This window comes from Nothoprocta perdicaria, unplaced genomic scaffold, assembly GCF_003342845.1.
Source record: "Nothoprocta perdicaria isolate Ctin4 unplaced genomic scaffold, notPer1 scaffold_14, whole genome shotgun sequence".
Taxonomy (NCBI): domain Eukaryota; kingdom Metazoa; phylum Chordata; class Aves; order Tinamiformes; family Tinamidae; genus Nothoprocta; species Nothoprocta perdicaria.
Window position 1 is genome coordinate 7,610,932 of NW_020454538.1, and position 19,905 is coordinate 7,630,836.

General features: G+C 38.1%; 1 protein-coding gene across 1 annotated transcript; it reads left to right on the forward strand.

Moving 5' to 3' along the window:
• The first annotated feature begins 6,530 nt into the window (after window positions 1–6,530).
• On the forward strand, window positions 6,531–18,034 carry TMEM128 (transmembrane protein 128). Its single transcript, XM_026034067.1, has 6 exons — window positions 6,531–6,665; window positions 10,454–10,688; window positions 11,729–11,870; window positions 13,051–13,212; window positions 14,776–14,884; window positions 16,493–18,034. Exons 1-5 carry the CDS (start codon window positions 6,531–6,533, stop codon window positions 14,873–14,875), a joined length of 774 nt encoding a protein of 257 aa, XP_025889852.1. The 3' UTR covers window positions 14,876–14,884; window positions 16,493–18,034.
• Window positions 18,035–19,905: the final 1,871 nt, after the last annotated feature.

Below are 19,905 nucleotides of genomic sequence, written 5' to 3' on the forward strand. Positions count from 1 at the left end.
TTTTTTTTTCTGTTGTGCTTGTTTCGCAACAACTCTGTTACATTGAGGTGTTAAATGGGTTAACAGTAATGACTATAGGATTTTTTTTTCATTATTATTCATTCCAACTTATGCCAGTCCCCTCTATTTTTCATTATCCATTTGCACTACTTTATAAGAACCTAGAATAGCATCCACCGCGACAGCAGCTGCTGCCTGTCCCCCTTTCTGCTGCTACAACTATGGGTGCTAATTCCATGCTCTGCCTCCAACGTATTCCCCCTCCCCCAAATTGCTGGATTAAGAGCTGAAGTCTCCGTCCTGCCCTTGTGAGTGCCCAGCGCCCAGCCAGGCCTGTCGTGGTGCCTGGGTGTCACTGCTGTCCCCAGCTGCGAGCTGGGACCGGGGGACAGCTGCCTGGCTGCGAGCACGTGTCCTGCTGCTCGAGTCACCTCTAAACAGGCCCCCAGCAGCTCTCTCCGTGCTGGGATTTGGCACTACTGCAGTTTGGGAACTCCTGTACTGAGTTACCTGCACATTTTTGTTTTGCTATATCGACCTGCATTGGTCTTGACCTACTTATGAATGCAGCTGCATTTTTTTCTTTTTCAGACTGCTAAAAGCAGTGTATATATTAAAAAAACATTGCTACTAGTTGTAGTTTGTTGCAGGTTCAGAGTTCAGGAGAAAGAGATTACTGTTAGGGAAACCAGCAGTGTTTTCCAGTTCGTTGTAAGTCAGTGTATTTTTCCTTTTGACCGATCCTGGAAGTATGCAGTCCGTGCCGCTAATTAAAAGCACTGCATATCCAGCACAGTAGCAACATGGATGCACAGCTCTCTAGCAGGAAAGGCTCTTTTAAGCATTTTTAGTACAACCTTAAGATTTAGCAAGTGTGAGAGGCCAGCAGTTATCTGTTTATGAGTGGATTTTTGATTGCATTAAAATAACATATAATATTTAATATGATTATTCAAATATATAGTATATAAGCACAGCAGGGTGCAATCTATTGGATTTGGAGTAATTTGGAGCAGCTGCTTCAATTTTGCTCAGTAGGTTAATTAAACATTATCTCATGCCAGCTTCAAGCTCAGATCATTAGTTTGACTGAGCAGCTCTTAAATTCTCCTTCAAGTGACATTTGGATCTGTCACCTTCCAAAATAACAGGACTGACATCCAAACATGGCTGCAGTTGCAGAAGGAGTATCTACCTCTCACAGTAACAAGGTTTGCATATGCTGGAGCCCTCCCTCCTTTTTTCCATCAGCTACATCTATGATGGCAGGCTCTGTTGTTGATGCCCATGGAAATTTAATAGACAACTTCCATATTTGACCTTTTAAAGAGATCTTGCAATGGGTACATGATGAACCAGAAAGTTTGTCACCTGCAATTCAGGTTCTTGGCAGGGACATCAGTGGGGACAGGAAAGATGCAAGTCCCATGCACTTCTGAGCTCCTCTTCCAATACAGGCCAAGAACAGGACATGTAAAAGGGCTGTCATGATGGAAAACTAAGCGGGGCCTCAATTTAATACTTTATCTGACAGAAGAGCTAGTACAGAAGAGTTTCTTACACTTAGAAGAGTCCTGGGCTTCTGCAGCCATGGGAAGGTTTTAGCACATAAGCAACTGCCTCCCTTTCCTGTGGCATTTCATTAAAAAAGCCATTAAAACTGCATCCAAGTTATGATGTGCTTGAATTGGGGACCTGAGGAGAACCAGCAAAATGTAGCACAAGAATATGTAACTTCATCCTACTATTAAATCAATAATGGGATTTTGGGAGGAGGTCTGCTTGGTTCTGTGTTTGTAAGAGCTTATACCTCAGTTATTACAATGTGTTAACCAATTTTAAACACAGAAAATTGCTATCTGGTGGATTTTCCGTGTAAGATATCTTACCTTACCATGTTTGATTATTTACACACAGTGGCAGAACTTTCTAACATTCCTGCACTTTCTACTCTGGTATCTTCCCACATCTAACAGACCTTTTTTTTTGTTACACAGACTTTCTGTGCACTTCAGATAATATTAGTGGTTGTTAAATTAAAACCTAAATGTTAGTGTTTAAGCATCAAACAAACCATAAAGCCAAAGACCTGCAGCAACTCCTTAAGTTAGACCAGACAGTTTTAGAGCAGCTTGATCTTTTCCAAGATTTGTTTCTATTTTCCTGTACTATGTTTAAGCTTTTGGTACTGCCATGGCAGTGTGGCAGAATCAGAGTGTGGCTGAAAAGACACTCATCTTTTGTGGTGATTTTCTTTTTAGAAACCAACAGTAATATTCAGAAAGGCAGGTTACTATTGCGTAGCTGCCATTTTACATTCTGAGAACAGAGCCCTCTAAACTTCTGCTGTTTTTTTCTGTTTGGGGCATTTTCTAATTTAAATGCATGAATTTATAACAGTAAAGCTATTAATTTAGTTTGTAAAAATGCAAGTATTTATTATAGTGACAAGAACTGGATATTTTTTACATAAGTGTTTTAGTATTAGAATGTTTAATGCCTTAAGTTTTACTATTAGACATCCATTGAAACTTGCACTCTATCGAAGTGAAACTTGAAAACAATTAAAATTAATTTTAGTAATTTTCTTGAACAGTTAGCATTTACTTATTGTAGTTAGCATTCACTTAGTAACTTCTTCATTGTAACATGGGCCAAGGTCCTGAAAAATGTATGAGAATGTTTGTATAAAGTTGCACTGAGCATTTATGACAAACTGACAAAATCTTTTTTTTTAATTATTTAGTTATTTTTATTTCTTTTTTTTCCAGAAATTACATGTTGAGCTTTCATCATTTTGTAGTAAAAACGATAAGATTTTAATGAGTATTACGTATAGTAATAAACTGATGAGGAACCATCAGATGATAACACAGCATTACAGAATGCTCCAGAACATTTGGCTGATTTTATACACAGCATAAGATATCTCCATTAAAAAATACTCCTTATTGCTAAAATTTCCCCTTCTAAAACAGTATACTGGAAGTTGTGTGATGAGAGGAAGAAATAAGTATATTGTAAATTAGAAAATGCTTTGAAAACAGTAGCTTTCTTAATAGGTATAGCGCATGCATTTAACCAGGGAGTGCAATCATGAGAAGAAACAGGCTTCAAAGGATGGCTGCTCGTTTGTGTTCTCGCTGTCGCGGGGCATTAGAGGGGCTCATTCTTCTCTCTGCCTGTGAAAACCGATCCTCCCACCTGGTGCTATAACCCAGTGGCTTCAGTGCAGGGGATCAGGCCCCGACACGAGCAGAGCCGATGACCAAAAGCTACCGAGCCCCAGTACGTTATTTCATTCGGAAACGTTTTAAGTTGTAACTCTTACCCTTATTAAGGAAATAAGAGAGCAAATATTAAACTTTTAGTGTAAGATAAGCAGACAAGGCATATTGTTCTATACATTGAGCCGTATTCCCAGGTTACCAGATATCTCAATCAATATATTCAGCCTCCATCCCTTTCTTCTCACCGTCTAGCTTTCAAGAAAGAGCAGGAATAAGTCCTCTAAGTTTCTTTTCTGCTCTGTCGGCCAAGAAAAGCATATTAGGTTTCCCCTTCGTACTTTTGACAGGAAGTATTATTTTATATTGAATTTCACCTGGGCTAGAGGAAATTGTAGTAGTAACTTTGCTTTGCACTTTCTAGGATACAATTGCTTTTGCACCTGTATCCTCCTGCTTCTACATTCTCACAAAGTGCTGGAATGTCTTTTTGCTTAGCTTGGCTTTTTCCTTCTTTGCAAAACTGCAGATCCACAGAGCAGAATCCTTTCGCAGTCATATCCTTTTTTTATTTCTCATCTTTTCTAATTTATTCTACCAGACTTAGAAATGTTTGCTATTCAGGTAGAGACTGTATATTTTCACCTTCTCATTAGCTCTTTTATATAGAAACTGCTTTCACTACCAAACTCCGTAAAACCTTTGACTTTCAGCAGAAATAATATAACTGACTTCCCCCAGAAGTGCTTTTAAGTGTTGAAATGACCTGGGAGTTTTCTGAAGTCATCTCTAAAGTTACAGCTCTGCTTCTTTTTAAACTTGGAGAGACGCACGGGATGGTAACAGAACTCACGTCTCCGCATGACTGAGACTGCAAGTCTCAGGCTGTAGGGTGGAATACACCACTCCTAAAACAGTACCAAAATCCTCACTGAGGCCTGAGTGAAGGAGCTATTCTTGGGCATGAAATCTACATTCAACAACCTTGACATATTAGCAAAAAAAGCTTAAAATGGCAACTTTTAGACAAAAATCTACCATATCTACCGACAGTCTCAGCACTGCCCAGATGAGTGCACGTGCCCAAGCAAGCTTGCTGCCTGTCCAGATTTCTTGCCACACCTGAGAGAAGGAAAATCAGCTACCAGCTAGCAACCAGACAGCAGTGCTTATTTGCTTTCCAATGCAACCTGAATGCAACTATTATAAAAACTTAAAAGCTTTCTTCTATAAAATCCCCAGCCTGATCCTCCATCATCCTAACGCTTTTGTCCTACTCTACTTTTCTATAAAATTTCTTGACTCATTGTCTTCAGAACACATCCTAGAGTCAAGGTGGTGTAAGTAGCTGCTGTTACCACATAGTACCACAGATGGCAAAGGCTGCTGGTTTTGGTGGCTGAGGCCCAGAACCTCCTCCTAGACTTTTCTTAGTGTAGCAAGTACTCTACTAACTGAAGCCAACACCTCCTGCCAGTTGTCTTCTAACTCAGAATCCTAAATCAATAGTTAATAGAAAAGTTCTCACTGAGTTTGGCAAACATCCCTAGTGCTTGATGGCTTTTATTGATTTTTTCTCCATGTATCCATTCTCCCATTTACTTTAGGACATTTTATGGGCTGTTTGTTCTTACAATTTCCTTGTCTTGCACCTTGAAATAAGTTTCCTTTTCCTTTCCTGTTGCTACAGTTCTACTTTACCTATTTTGTCGTGAAGAACCCAGCTTTTTGGTGATCAGTAAGTTCAGCAAGAGGTTAGCACTGGGTATGATAAAGGCTCCATGGAAAAAAACTCTTTGTCTCCAGACAAACAGTATGAGTTGAATTCCATCAGTGGGATGTTCCCATGCTGTAGAAGTGGGTATGTGATATATGTATATGTACTTTTCCGGTCCTGGAAGAGTGAGATCCCCATGCCAAAGGAGGCAGGTCCTCACTGCAGCTGTCACATCACTGGTATTTGGGATATTGGCCCATCTTGGGGAAAAAAAGAAAAGAGTTAAGATGTGCTCACTGCCTAAAAAAATATTGATCTCTATGAATACAGAACCAAAGTGTCACATCTGACTATAGCAGGACAGAGGTCTATGAATACTCAACCGAATGCCTATTCCTATAATTGCTAAATGGTCTTTCCTAAGTTAATTAAAGCTGTAGACTTCATAACGCCCCCAAAATGTTTATAATTCAGGATGTTCCTACATGCAGTAAAGTAAGAAATTCTTAGGCTGTTACAGATGCGTAGTATTTTCCACAGTGAGGAAATAAGCTCCAGTAATTCCCAACTATTCCCATTCTCACCTTTCTACATCTAGTTATTTGCTTTTGCATTTCTGTCATCCCATCCCTTGCTCTGGCACAACTTCTTGGGGACTGTGCAGTGATTTCATGTGAAGAGTAAGTTCAGCCTAAATCCAGCATTTTTTTGCAGGCTTTAAAGCCAGATCGAATCCTTTGACTGACAGGGATTATATATCACTACCGAGTCAAGAAAAATAGTAGCTGAAGTACTGCTGCCAAACACTGTGTATGAACAATCTGTGGTCTCAGATAAGCATTTTGAGAGCCATTGGACTTGCTACGAAAGTAAGTGCAGTTAATCAAGATTAAATTCAAGAAATGATTTATGAGAGAGGTAGTAGGAAAATTTAGTTAATTGTTATTTGAATCTGGTTTATTCGGATTCATTTAATGTGTCATATGTTTGATGACCAGAGCTAGAATTAGCAAAGCCTTCTCATCATATATTCTTAGTCAAATTGAGATTTTGGATTAAAGTTTGTCCTAGCTTTTTTTTTAATATAATTTGCACTGACAACTTTAAAAGTAAAGTACAGCTAGATAAAATTCAGATCATATTTTATATGGATCTTTCTTCTTCAGTTTGCTGAGACGCCCTTTTCACCTGCTTTAGCTTCCTTTATTTTTCATGCTTTCGTTTCCTTCATGAGTTCAAATGCTTGCATGTCCACAGGTAGAGTATTCTTCGCATCAAACACACTATTATATGTATTGTTTCCCGCTTAAAGGGTCAGTTCAGGGCTACACTGTCATTTAAGAGTCACATGAGAATTTAATTTGAGTCCAACAGTTTCTATATGTATTCCATTCAGGTAAGATTGAATTTTAACTTTCGGCTCTTTCTACATCTACATCAAGCTTTTAACACCAATTGCTTTCAGGACTTCAGTGATTTTTTTCCATTGTACTAAATTTAAAATAATGAAAGAAAAGCTAAATGGAGGCAAGCAAACTGTGGTACCGTTTGAGGGCTGCCTTGTTGCCTGCACGAGCTAGACAGTGATGCATTTAGCTTTTACCCAGTGCAGAAGACACATAGTGCTCTACTACGACGGCAGAACTCAGAACGGACTGCGAATCCTTCCACATCTCGTGCTGATGGCAGAACCTGGGCGGCACATCACGACGGACCACATCGTTTGTTAGTCCATGAACAGAAAGCCCAGCGCGCACTGAACTATCACTTCCCAAAACATCGCGCCTTTTTATGCTGCAGCCAACCTCTCTGAGCTGCAATGAACACAGGGAGAAAGAAACTAGCCCTACCTATGTAAGGGATGAAGAAATTTGACAACATTTGGGCTGTTTAGCTATTGTGAATATTGTAAAGGGGAAAAGTTCTGAATATCTGATATAAAATTAACTGGAGACATGACTTAACTTGAACATGAGGCTTTACCTCAGAAGGCTAATTCTTACAATTGGAAGTGTCTAGTCAGGAAAATTAAAAAAACAAACTATGACTTGTGTGTCTCATTAAGAGTTACTTCTAAATCAACATTAAAAAAATCCAATTAATCAGTATATGGTAAAAAATATCCAACTGTTTTGCAAAATTCAGCTTTCATTTTCAATGACATAACACAATATTTTTAAATCTACAGAGCATTATTTTTATTCTAAAAACCCTGCAGAAGTCGAAGTCAGTTTCTGAAAACGTCAGAAGAATTCAAATCAGGCAAAAAATCAGGCACACATAGAGCAAACTGTTGAAAACTCTGTCCTTTGTCCATTCTTTCCATAGAATCTTCACAGACTCCAAAATTCCCTTCTCTGAGTGTACACTATATCTACTGGGAAAAGCACTTCATTTAAAAATACTTCCTAGCCTTCTTATATGAACCCTGAAATTTCTACTTGCAAGAATGAATTATCCATATCAGTCCCATTGGTTGGAAGCTTTTTAATTATGTTTTTCATTTTGGAACAGTCTCAATCCAGCTCCTGATGCCTATCAGTTCTTTAACAGATTAATAATTCCTGAAGCAGAGCCACTCTGTGAAAAGATCACAGAAAACATCTCAGCTCTACAAATACTGAACATGAGTGATCTGGGTTAAGGTCAATAATGAGTCAGGGCAGAGAAGCTCTTATTTCAGCTCCTTGCACAATACCTGCTCTGTAGGTAAACAGGAGTCTTCAGTTTAACAACACTGACAGACCTTAACCTTTCCAAACATACATATTTATTTAATTACTACATTTAAATCAAAGATATTTCCATGAATAGCTTTTGCAAAGAGGGTACATGAAGATTTTCTTTGTTTCTCATTTGAATCACTAACATGAAAGTAAAGGCTGAGGTAATCATTTCACTCAAAGGAAGAAAACAAAGAAACCTCTATTTCATTGCTAAGAAAGCTGAGCTCAGAGGTTCCCACCAGCTGTTAACTTTAAAATACTGAATCCAACTAAATTAAAAAAGGCCGCTTTAGTCACCAAGGACTACGATGTGGTGGCTCCTTCTGTGAGACATGTTCTAAAGCTGGAAAAAAAACCTTATTTCTATTCACAACGACACTGCTCACATGGATTTCAGATGCAAATGAAAGCCACGCTTTCTGCAGGAAAACAAAACAAAAAAACTATCAAACAAACAAAAAAACTCCCCAAAAGTTCCATCTCAAAAAAAAAAAAAAAAAAGCTGTAATAATTAAATCCAACAATTGTCCAACAAGTTCAGCATTGCTTAAAAACGATAGTGCATATAAGCTAGAACAAGCCCAGCTTGTACTCAAATTATCTTCTACTGTAATCTTCAAGTGTCCTGAAGACTATAGCAGTTAAAAATAAAATATATTATTATTTATCCACAGTCCACATTCCATTCTTTTTGCTTTTCCTATTTTCCTGTTTTCCCAGTATGACACTACAGAGGAAGAAACGGCAGAACTTTTCTGTCGATAAACTTCACACCATATATGAAGAATGCATGTGATAAGTGAAAACTTAAGAAAAGTTCTCACCATCATCGTTTTGTTGCACAGCAGTCAGTTATGTTTAAAAGGAATAGTGTAATTGGATAATTATTAGATAATTAAATAAACATTTGTTTTCTGAACTTCAACCTGTATACCATTAAGACTATAAATTTGATATCTGTAAGTAAAATACAGACTTTGTTTCTTACATCTTGTAAGAATCTGAGCTTTTACTCAATATTTCTGCATTTAATTATACAGTACTTCAAGGAAAAGCTATCTGCAACTGATATCCCTATCTAAAAGAAGCAAATTTTTACTACAGGCACTGGAAAATTTGCCTTAGTAAGGACTTTACACCCCCTGTCGTGGGATTTTTGTCGAGAAAATGACAGAATTTCTAAGCACCACAAATAAAATCTAATTAGCCTAATAAATCATTCATAGTAAAAACTAATTTCAACTTAAAAAGCCATGCTACTTCAAAGAACTGTAGATACTGCACAAATAAATAGCCAAGAACTAATCTGTAATTATAATTTAGTAGAGTTTGACCTCGCCCATATGAATAAACAAGAAAACAATATTCATGTAAGGAGTTTTAAGGTTTTGTCTGCAGAAAAATATTTAAATGACTTTATGTAATGCAGGTAGGTGAAAAAAATCAGTTACACAGAACTAAAAGAGAGGCAATCTATTGTTCCAGATTATTAGTTTCTTTAGCTTTTATCTGTTCCATTCTTGAATATATGGTTATTATTTTCAATTAGAGGTTGCTCTCACACTATTACAGAGCGCTCTTAAAAGCGCTCACAACTTTGTGCTGGACTCATTCTATCTAAATCATGGTTCTTTCTTTAAGATGACACAGTTGGCAAATCATGAACAGTCACCCAGTTTCCCATTTCCCCCCCCTTTTTTTTTTCTGTATTTCAGCAAAACAGGGCTCACATTCCTTCACTTGGGTTTGTCCATGGAATTGTTCACTGTTTTCAGTGGGGCTGAAATCACGGTTCAAATTCTATTACTGAAACACGCCAGTGTCATTTGCTTCAGAGGTGCTTATGACAGACACAGCTTTCCTTCCTAGACAATATATACAATTTTTATCAACTGTTTTTGGAATAAATATTTAAAGAAATCTTTTTGAATCGGTTGAGATATAACTTAGGAATTCAACAAATTAATCCTCTGAACAAATTGGAAAGGCAGTTTTAGCTAGAAGTGAGTGACTGTTTTCTAATATACAATTCACTCCAATTTATAACTCTTCTATTTACTATCTGACATGAATAGGTTTGAGTGATAGAGCAATTAGCCATCTGAAAAAAGAAAAGAAATACAGAAGTAAAAACACCGCAAGAAGTGTTCATCGGTTGTGCTTTTCTGTCACACTGTACGAAAAAAAACGAAGAAAGGAACAAAGGAAGGCTGCTAAGGTTGCTGGAAGATCAGATCTTTATGAATTGTTCTAGGCCAAAGCTTTATCTCACCTGTTTTTTTTTTTTTTTTTTCTATTTATATATGAAATTGGTAAAAATACTTTCTATTGCAACTTAGAAAGTACAGATGATTAGTGGACTGCAAAGTAGACATACATTCAGCTCAGGTAGTTGCACAAACTTATCAGGACGATAAGTAATCTCATAGAGTGTATACAGAGCAGATACATGTTGAAAGAGGGATGGTCAGAACTAAGAGTGTAGTTGGCAGTCTTAAGTTATCTAAGATATATGTCCTTACTAATGGTGAAGTAAATGGCAAATAACACCGGGTGTCTTAACACTGTATGTTGAAATTTCGTGTTGGTGTATGAGCAGCTGGCAAGCTGGCGTTACAGAACTGAACGCGTGGGTAACTCAGGGTGGTGCAGTGAGATACAACCCTCTGAAATGATACTAAGTACGGCCCAAAAATAATCCAAAAAAAAAAAAATCTTATTACTTAGAACTTCAGCGGGTTGAGGCTCTCATTTTAGCTGCCACTGGGTTATCCCGCTCACAGGTACGTGATTCCCAGCACAACGTTCCTCATGGCGGGATAACGGTCGCAACGGCCGCGGCGCGAGTCGCCCAACGGCTCCAACGGCCGCGGCGCTTCCTGCCCGCGTCACTGCCGGCGCTGCCCAAGATGGAGGCCGGGCGCGGCGGCGAGGGGTTCCCGCGGCTCCGGCGGGGCCTGCGGGAGGGCGCGGAGCCCCGGGAGCCGCCGCCGCTGCAGCCGCCCCTCGGGACGGCCGGTGGGTGGCACCGGCAGCGCGGCCATGGCGGGAGGGGAGGCCCTGGGGCAGCCCACGGCTCCGGCTGCCGTGTCCGGAGATGTGGGACGGGAGGGAGACGCTGCTGGAGAGAAGCCCAGAGGCTTGTAGTGATGGTGGGAGGGAAGCACTGAGTGCCCCCGAGCCCGGGTAAATAAATGAAGACCAGGAACACCTGTAGCTTCAGCAGAGCCGTCCCCATGGGCAGCCGGAGACAACGTGTAAGGGGGCAGAGCTGTGACGCTGAGCCCATTCCTTTCACCGATAACTAATAGTGATAAAGGAGGCTGAAAGACTAAAGCATCAAAAACACTTGCGCTTCCACATGTATGTCTGTCCCATTTCTTTTTTTTCTTGGCAGTGTATATAAGTACTCAGCTTGTTAGTTGCTATCATGTGCAGAAAATGCACGTGTAGGTGTTTGCTCCATGGTGCTGCTTCCTGTGAAGCATTCCCAGTGGGGAGAACAAAAGACAGGTTTCAGCATAATCATGTTTTTAGTTTACCTGCCCCAGTGCATAGCACAAATCAGTCTAACTAAACTAACTAAACTAAAGCTGAAAAAGCTCTTGTGATGTGGCAGTAGCTTTGCAGAGGGAGAAAAAAGATATATGCTGAAAATCCCTTTGCAAACATGAAAGTTAATGAAAGTGAATACAAATAAATCAATAATTGGGATACAGGCTTTTCCTTCCATACGTAAGATTAATGAAAACACTTTAGTAACAAAAGGAGGTTCTTGAGTGGTTAAATAACCCTTTTGTAATCCAGTCAGCTGCTAATGTTCTAAAAGGGTACGCAAACAAAGTGTGTGGTGATTGTTACTGCCTTATCGTTTCATCAAAAGGTACCTTGCTTGGCCTTTTAGATTGCTTGCTCTCTAATATAAAGTGTATTAAGCTGAGTATAATAATCTCTGAAGATAAATGATGTAAAAGGATTAAGCATTGTATTTTATGTGACTAAAATCATACTGCACTGAATGACTAGCTTTAGTGATATAATTATGTTCTTATTTACAGAAGAGTCTACAGCTGCAGAGAAGACAAGGAAGCCTCAACCCAGACTGAATATTCACTCTGCATTCTGGATTTTGGCATCAATTGCTGTAACATATTACTTTGAGTTCTTTAAAACCATTAAAGAAACTATTCAAGGAGATAGGTAAGATACCCTTTCTTACAAAGAGTAATAGTGTGTTCATCTGACAATCACGCTCAGATTGTTAGATCTAACCCTTATGTTTTAAATCTTGGGTAAACAAACTAAACAATAACAAGTGAGGCTTGTTGTTTTGGTTTTCTTTTTCGCTGTCTGTACAGGAGCTATTTCATAAGGTAATCCCACGATGCCTAATTTGGCTACAAGTGTTGGAAAACAGAACTTGGAAATTCTCCCCAGTATCTTAATCTTTCAAGCTTCCTTTACCTGTTGCACTGTATCTAACTTTTTGCTGAAATAAATTCCTTCTACAGAGAAAAAATACCTGCAGCTTGAAGGTGCTAACTTGTCTAGTCAAATTGTGTTCTGGAAGATGTGATGTGTAAAGAAATGTTTGTAAATATAAAAATTACAGAATAACACCTAAACATAAGATAGTTGCTTATTGTGTCTCTAATTTATTTTGATGACAGATCAGGAAACATCAGTTTTCAGTGAGTTGAATCAACTAGCTTAAAACTTCATCTGTTTTGTCCAAGGAGAGAATCATTATTGGATCTTTTATATATTTTTGAAGACTACAGAAATATGTCAACACATGCTTAATGATTTCAGTGAGGAAATCACTTGAATTGTGATTAGTTCACAAAACACATCTGAAAATCTTAAAATTTCTACCTAAAGTTATGTTCAACTATAGTTATAATATATAATATATTATAGTTACATATATTATAGTTATATATGTATTGTATATATGTGTATATATATATATGTATATATGTATAATATGTAGATATTATAGTTATATTATAGTTATATATAGTTACAGTGTGTACACTAGACTGTGCAGGGCAGTGTGTGTAATGGATCTGGCCATAAAAATAGGTTTGCAAGAATGTTCCAAAATAATGTGCATAAATAGAAGGATAGACTAGGGAGAATATATCCTTGTTTTGAAAGTGATGCTGGAATGGGAAGGGCTATAATACTTTGGAAGACCGGATTTAATTTCATGTGAGTATCAGTGGTTTTCAGATCACTTCTCAAACTGGAGAAATAGTATGCTGAAGAAAGTTAAAATTCAATAGGGTTGGTGCACATACACTCAAGAAGGAGAAGCCTAGTGCAAAATGGAGAATTGAAATGTCTTGGTCCTTACTGATGCTTTTTCCCCCCACAGCTGGTGGTTTGCCTCTGGCAGTTGTTTGTTGGCTGCCTGTTTATCTGTTGCTTTTTACTGTATAATATATCTGGAGTGGTACTGTGGAATTGAGGACTATGATGCACGATATCCAGTACTGATACCTATCACGACAGCTACCTTTATTGCAGCAGCAATATGGTAAGTTAGAACCCTGTGGATATAAAAACTTTTGCTAAATCTGTATGAGTCCAACTATGTTAATAGACTCATTTTTATAAAACGTATAGTTTTTGTAATTTTGCTGAAGATACTGGTGACCATACAAGCTCAGTTAGCATCAGTAATTCCTTCCACTTTGAACATTCATCCTTTTATATCCTTTTATATCCTTTTATATCACCTCCTTTTATATCCTTTTATATCCCCTTTAATGTTTGTATGCATAGGTGTCAGGATGTCTTTCCATTAATAGTCCCTGTTAAGTATAGTACATATTACTCTGCTAGTGAGAGTGGTAGGACTCTCTGTATGCCCTTAAACACAGAAGATGTTTTTAATGATAAGTAGGCCATCAGTAACACATTCAGGTAGGAAACAAATGTCAGATCAGATTAAAAACAAAACCCACAGTATATTGCAGCAGTTTTTGTTTGTTGTTGATGCACTGTTCAATATACTAGTGAACTCTCTGTAGCTGTTCTAGAGATGACCAGTTTGGCCCAACTGGCCATGTTTGGCCAATTCTAAAAGTGAACTTGATCTTTTCAGATCAGTACTTGATCTTTTCAGTCTTCATTTTCCTTGTGAAACAGAGTTCCTAATGTAAATTGCTCGTCTCTTTCACCTGTTTAAGTTTACAAAGTAAGAGTGTATTTTCTAGGTGGGAGTATTATGGCACGTCAGTTCCTAACACAGTTCTTTTCTATCACACATCACACCCAAAATTTCACACTGAAATTTATATTTTAACTATTCTTCTATGTGTTTTGAGGGGTTTATCTTGCATAGTAGTGCCTTAGTAAGAACTGTTGTTTTTATAAAAATACAGAGATTAGTTGAGCGAATAGCATGTGAGTAAAAATAAAAATTATGAAAACTGTGTAGTGTGACTGTAAGTATATGCATTTGCCTCCTAAGTGAAAGGTGGTTCTTTCGATGTTACATACAAACCAAACCACTTTGTGACCTCTAGTGTATTTGTTGCAGTGCTAAGAAAAAAAGGAAGACTGAAGAAGATCAAGGCCCCTATAGTTTAGAATCTGTCAGATTCATAATCCTTATTCATAATCTGTCTAATCCAGTCATAAAAGTGTTTGTCACCCCCTCATCCTTGTTCTGTTCAGTTAGCTAATTCTCCAATCTTCTTAGCTCGAAATACAAATTAAGGCTCATCTCAGCTGCCATGTGTGCCTGTGGAGCAATCAAGAGTATTTTGTTTTCAGATGCTTCATACAGAGAAATTCTAAGAAGCATAAGGGTATCCTTCCTCCTGGAGGGACTGAGTGGACTTGTTCCGTGTAAAATCCTCAACTATTGAAGCTCAAGTATGAGTTGTCAGTAAATACGTAGTAAACCAAACTAACAGTTGATAAAAAAAAATGGTGCTAGTTTTGGTTTTCTTTCAAGTCATAAAGCAAAGAATTTTTTTTTCAGGTTGAGCCATTTAAGTCTCATTTCTTCTTGTGCCAGATTTTCTTTGTGTGACTGCTACTTCTGTAATATAACAACAGAAATTACCTAAAACTTCGCTTTCATTCCTAGTTTCAATGTTGCCCTATGGCCTGTATGGTCATTTATCACACCTTTGTTGCTGTTCACTCAGTTTATGGGTGTTGTGATGCTCGTGTCACTCCTGGGATAAGCCCTTCAGGTAAACATTTTTTGAATTATTTAAGCACATAAACATATTGTTGCATGAATTGCTATGTTAGACAAACAATTCAACAATTCCTCTTCTCTATTTGTATACAGTTTTAGAGTTACTAGACAATGTGCAAGTATCCTAAAGGGAAGAATACCATTTTTTCCTATTGCTTAAGATTCTTTTCTGGATTATGAAAAGAAGGCACTAGTGAGAATCGATGACTTTGGGGAGTCTGAACCAAGTATTTGCAGGTTTGCCCAAACTGTAAAACTTCTCAGAGAAGTTACTTGATCTGATAGTAAAGGGAAGAAGGCTGTTACTGTCTTTGTGCAACATATTCTCTTTCCACTCCCTCCCTCTGCCTCTCTCCCTCTCCCTCTCCCTCTCTCTCTCCCTCTCCCTCCCCCCTTCTCCCTCTTCCTCTCCCTCTCTCTCTCCCTCTCCCTCCCCCCCCTCCCTCTTCCTCTCCCTCTCTCTCTCCCTCTTTCTCTCTCTCTCTCTCTCTCTCTCTCTGTCTCAATCAGATATTTGCCTATCTCTGTCTTCCCACAAGCTATTTTTGTTCTTCTGCACAGTCAAATCTGTCTAGTATCTGGAAAATTGCCATATATCAGAAATTCCGAGGTCTTCCTGAAAAAAGTAGCCTCATCGGGGGAAAAGAGATATTTTGTTGCTTGAAAAATTTATCCTCAGTAGCTGAACTCTTGTAAAGGGGTTCCCACACCTTTTGCTTTTCTGCTCTAAAACATCAGCAAATGAATTAAGGGATATCCCCTATACTGATGTCAGGGTATCTGGTGAGGTGAATCCTTCAGTAGGACTTGCTTGTTGTTCTGTTTTGTGGGGAGAATGTAGTGCAACCAGCTGTTTTTTCTGTGCCATCACAAATCCTTTCCAGGGAAGAAGTCTATTCAGCACTGGTAAGCATGCAGCAAGAGGAAAGGTTGCGTTTTTTGAGTGTTGCATCTTGGAATGCCAGAGGTGTAGGCAAAAAATACTGAATAGCTGAGACACGGCGTTTATTTGCATACAGCAATTGAAATTATAGACAGATATGTTCTCCTAATTAATATCTAGAAGCCTACTTTTTTTAAGGAATAATTAACTTGGATAGTACACTGACAACTGCTATGACATCCTAAAAATACAATACTTACTTCAGAAACTATTGTATTATAGGAGTTAGAGTCACACTTGCAATTGGAAACTTCTTCAGTTCATGTTTGTCCTTCTGCCATCAGGCACGTTCTTATGATCGCTAGAGGGAGATGGGGAGAAGATGTGTTGTGGACTGCTAAAGCCTCAATCATATTAAAGACTAAAATAACAATTCTGCATTAAATTATGCTTAGATGGACCTAAAAAGTAGGAAGTAAAAATGAATTTCGAATGTTCTGAAGAACTGAAACATATGAAAACATTCAGTTTTCCTTAGCAAACAAACAAGTGAATTCTGCTTTACAGCAAATTGTGCACTGTACTTGGTACTTGGTGTACTTGGTAGTGCAAATTCTTCTGAGTAAACAGTATCAAATTAGTTCAACATATAGTCGCTGTGTAGAGACAATAATACTATCCTTACTGTATTTTAAAATTGTTTTCTTTTTCTTTCAGCTTCACGTGAGGACTCGCATAGCCGTTATCCTTCAAAGTGAATGTCACTTAAATCACATTCCATTTTTTTTGATATAGTTTTTAATACTGTTTGTTTGCTATAACTGACACCATAAAGACTACCTGATTTAAAAACCATATAGAAATAATCATGGTTCAGCCAGTGCCTGGGAGGAAATAACTGACTAGCAAAGAACAAAAAGGTAGATAGGTTTTTAATCACCTAGTAATAAAAAGCTTCTTATCCCTGTTCTGTAAAGTTTTTTTATTTATATTAGTATGTTAAACAGATGGGTAATAAGTCAGTTGTACAGTCTTAAGACTTATTTGCTGATAATCTTAGAATCATGGTATAATTTAGGTTGAAAGGGACTTCTTGAGATCACCTAGTGCAGCTTCCTGGTCAAAGCAGATCTCTCTATTTGGAAATAATTTATATTTAAATTCCAGTGTTTTGGGCTTTTAATACCACATTTGAATTGGGAGATAAGCTGTTGCTATTTGGAAACTGCATATGCACTTGTTAACTTATCTACAAATGACACAGATATTTATTGATCTGTTAATCTTATGAAATTACATGTGTTTTCATGTTCGAAATATCTTATTACATAGTTCCTTGACTTCAGATCTACTTGTATTTTATTATATAGTTCCTTGATTTCAGGTTAAAGTTAGGGAAAAAAATCTCAGATCTGTTAAAGGGCCTAGAAAACTGGTTGAAGTTTACACTTTGTTAACTTGATGGTGCCATCAGTGCAATAAATACATTACATTTTTTGCTGATGTCATTTGTCCACAGCCAAAGATGGATGATCAAGCTGCCAATGACCAGCAATATAACAAACAATTGTCACACTCTACAGGAAACTGAGAGCACAGAATAAATTGTTTTGATATATGCACTATTTTCCAATATTCAGGAAGTTTTTCTTTTGTAAAGTAACTTTTCCTTCTTAACCATGCATGCTTATGAAGGTGCCTTTTTTTTTCCTTCAGTAGTAGAAAGGCTAATATTAACTTATTGTCATTAGCCATAAACAGCTGGGAAATGATGTAACGTTGTTTTTTACCTTGGATGAGACACTTAAGTATCTGGAAACATCTAGTCATTGGATCATTTTTTATAGTGTTGTGTTAAATACTTTCAAAGCCAGACATTTTGGAAGATACAAGTGTGTAGAATGTGAGGACGGAAACAAGTGTTACTGCTTGTGAGTGTTGCTTAAAGTCTGGGCTATAAGAGTGATGATGTTCTTAATTCTGACTTTAAAGTCACAGCATTGCTGAACACTCACTATGTGAAATGTTCAGTAATGATATTACATATTTTTACGATACTGTAATTTCATTGTGTGCTGACAGGAACTTCTGTCCACTGTAAAGGAGAAAATTGTCATATTCCTCCTCAGTGCTTATCTGGTCAAACTAAAAATGTCTAGTGCTTAAAGGAACAAACTGCTTCTAGTCTTTGTCTTTTAACAGATCTGAACAATTTTGCATCTGCATAAGCTGAATAACTTTTTTTTATTATATTTAAATGTGCTTGTGCTCAGGGAGATAATTATCACTTATCACTGTTTGTGTTTATCAATTACATAAATGCAGTAGGAGCTTTAAGTTGCCTTGTACTTTCCAATTAAAGTTACTCTTCACTACATGTTTTTTCAGATTTATTCTTTTTAAATTTTGTATAAAAGTTGTCAATTATCTTTTAGTACATAATAGTTTAACCATCTAATTACACAGTTCTTGGGGACTCGGTATGCTTGTCTATGAAATAGATGTTTACATAAATTTTGAATACTGTACTTTGATTTGGAATATGTTCATCTTGCTTGGCCTCTCAGCTGAGTCTGTTATTTAAGGTGTAATGTCATTTTTTGTGACTTGAGAGGTATTTCCTGACTGTCTATTTTGATTTTCTTTTCAGAAAATTCCACACAGTATAAAAGCCCAGCAAGGTCTTTCAGTACAAAGTATGAATAACCATTGCAGTACTTGTCTAGTAATACGCTCAAAAGCAAGTGGTGTTGAATCTGGAGTCTAAATCTTAGATTCTGTTGAATCTAAGAGTTTAAAACAATGTTTGCTGTAGTTAGCAGCATCCTGATTTGGCCTGGCAAAACGTTGCTGCTAGTTCCTCGCTTTCAGTATTTCTCCCAACCCACCAAATCAAGAACTCAAGGGGAGACTTTAGAAAAAGGAGGACTTGGTATTTTCCTAAGCTGCAGAAAATGATGGATGTAGTTCTGAGCTAAAGCTGGTGAGGCTGTGACTGTTGGCTAATTATGCCCTTTTTATTTTTCACTTTTCTTACAGGTTATATTAAAAGACATTTATAAAAATGCTTATTAACATTTTGGGGAAAACTCTTTTGTTTTGACTGTTTTTAAAAAAAAGCTTTGGATATTTTATATGAACAAATTAAAAATAAAATTACAAGACCTGCCTGGGAGATAATCCTCTCAACCTCTATAGGCGATCAACTAGTCCTCCAAAGCTTGAGACTTGAATATGTCAATATTTAATCACCATAGGTTACAGCTGCACAGTTAAAAAAATATGTACATAAATGAGGAAAATGTGGGAACAGTGCATGAGAGACCGAAAGATGACAGAAATATGAACCCCTGTTTCTTGACTCAGATGGCAGGAGACTAAGCCTGACAGCTTGAGGGGACTCGGTCAAGAGGTCCACACTGGGAAGGATCCCAGGGCTGGGAATGACCAGGCTGCACCATAAGCAACAGGCTCAGGTTCACAGCACCAAACCTGTGGTCATTAGGACAGGTTTGGGCCAGTTCGTGACTGCAAATTATTATGCAGTGTGATTTCATCTACCTTAATTAACCACTTAGGTTTAAATACTAGTGTCAGCAAGTAAGTTATTAAAACTGTGATGAGCCTTATACCTGGAATTTAGCTTGGTACTCTTTATCTGCAAAACTGTTTCAGAGGGGAAAATACGGGGAAAAATAAGGCAGTAGTAAGGCAGTCTGTCAAGACTCACCTTTGGCACATACAAGCAATATTTAAGAAATGGGAAGACGGGGGCAGCTTTCTCTTGACTATTTTTTTGAAGCGCGTTTTGCTTTACCATCCTTTACCATTTTGTGCCCATCCTCGCTTTCTCTAAATGCATCCCAGGGCCACTGGCTGTTGTTTGGCTTTCCCATGGAGGAGATTAATCCTTATCGAGTTCGCTGCTCCTCTTCCCTCCGTCTCCCTGCCTAAGGCAGGACCCCCTATGCAGCTCCCAGACAAAACCCTCCCTGGGCAGCTTTGCAGCCGGCGCTTCCCTGAGGCCGCTCCCGCCCTCGGGATCCCGCTCCGCCCCCGGCCCCACGGCGAGGGCCCAACCTGCAAACAGCCTCGGGGCTCCCGGGTAGTGCCCGGCGGCTGTGTGGGAG

Excerpts from the sequence above, each read along its gene's own strand:
- TMEM128 (XM_026034067.1), top strand. The coding sequence starts at position 6,531 with ATGCATTTAGCTTTTACCCAGTGCAGAAGACACATAGTGCTCTACTAC. Across the intron at positions 6,666-10,453 it reads ACATCACGACGGACCACATC|GTACGTGATTCCCAGCACAA; the intron begins GTTTGTTAGTCC and ends TCCCGCTCACAG. Across the intron at positions 10,689-11,728 it reads GCCGCCCCTCGGGACGGCCG|AAGAGTCTACAGCTGCAGAG; the intron begins GTGGGTGGCACC and ends TCTTATTTACAG.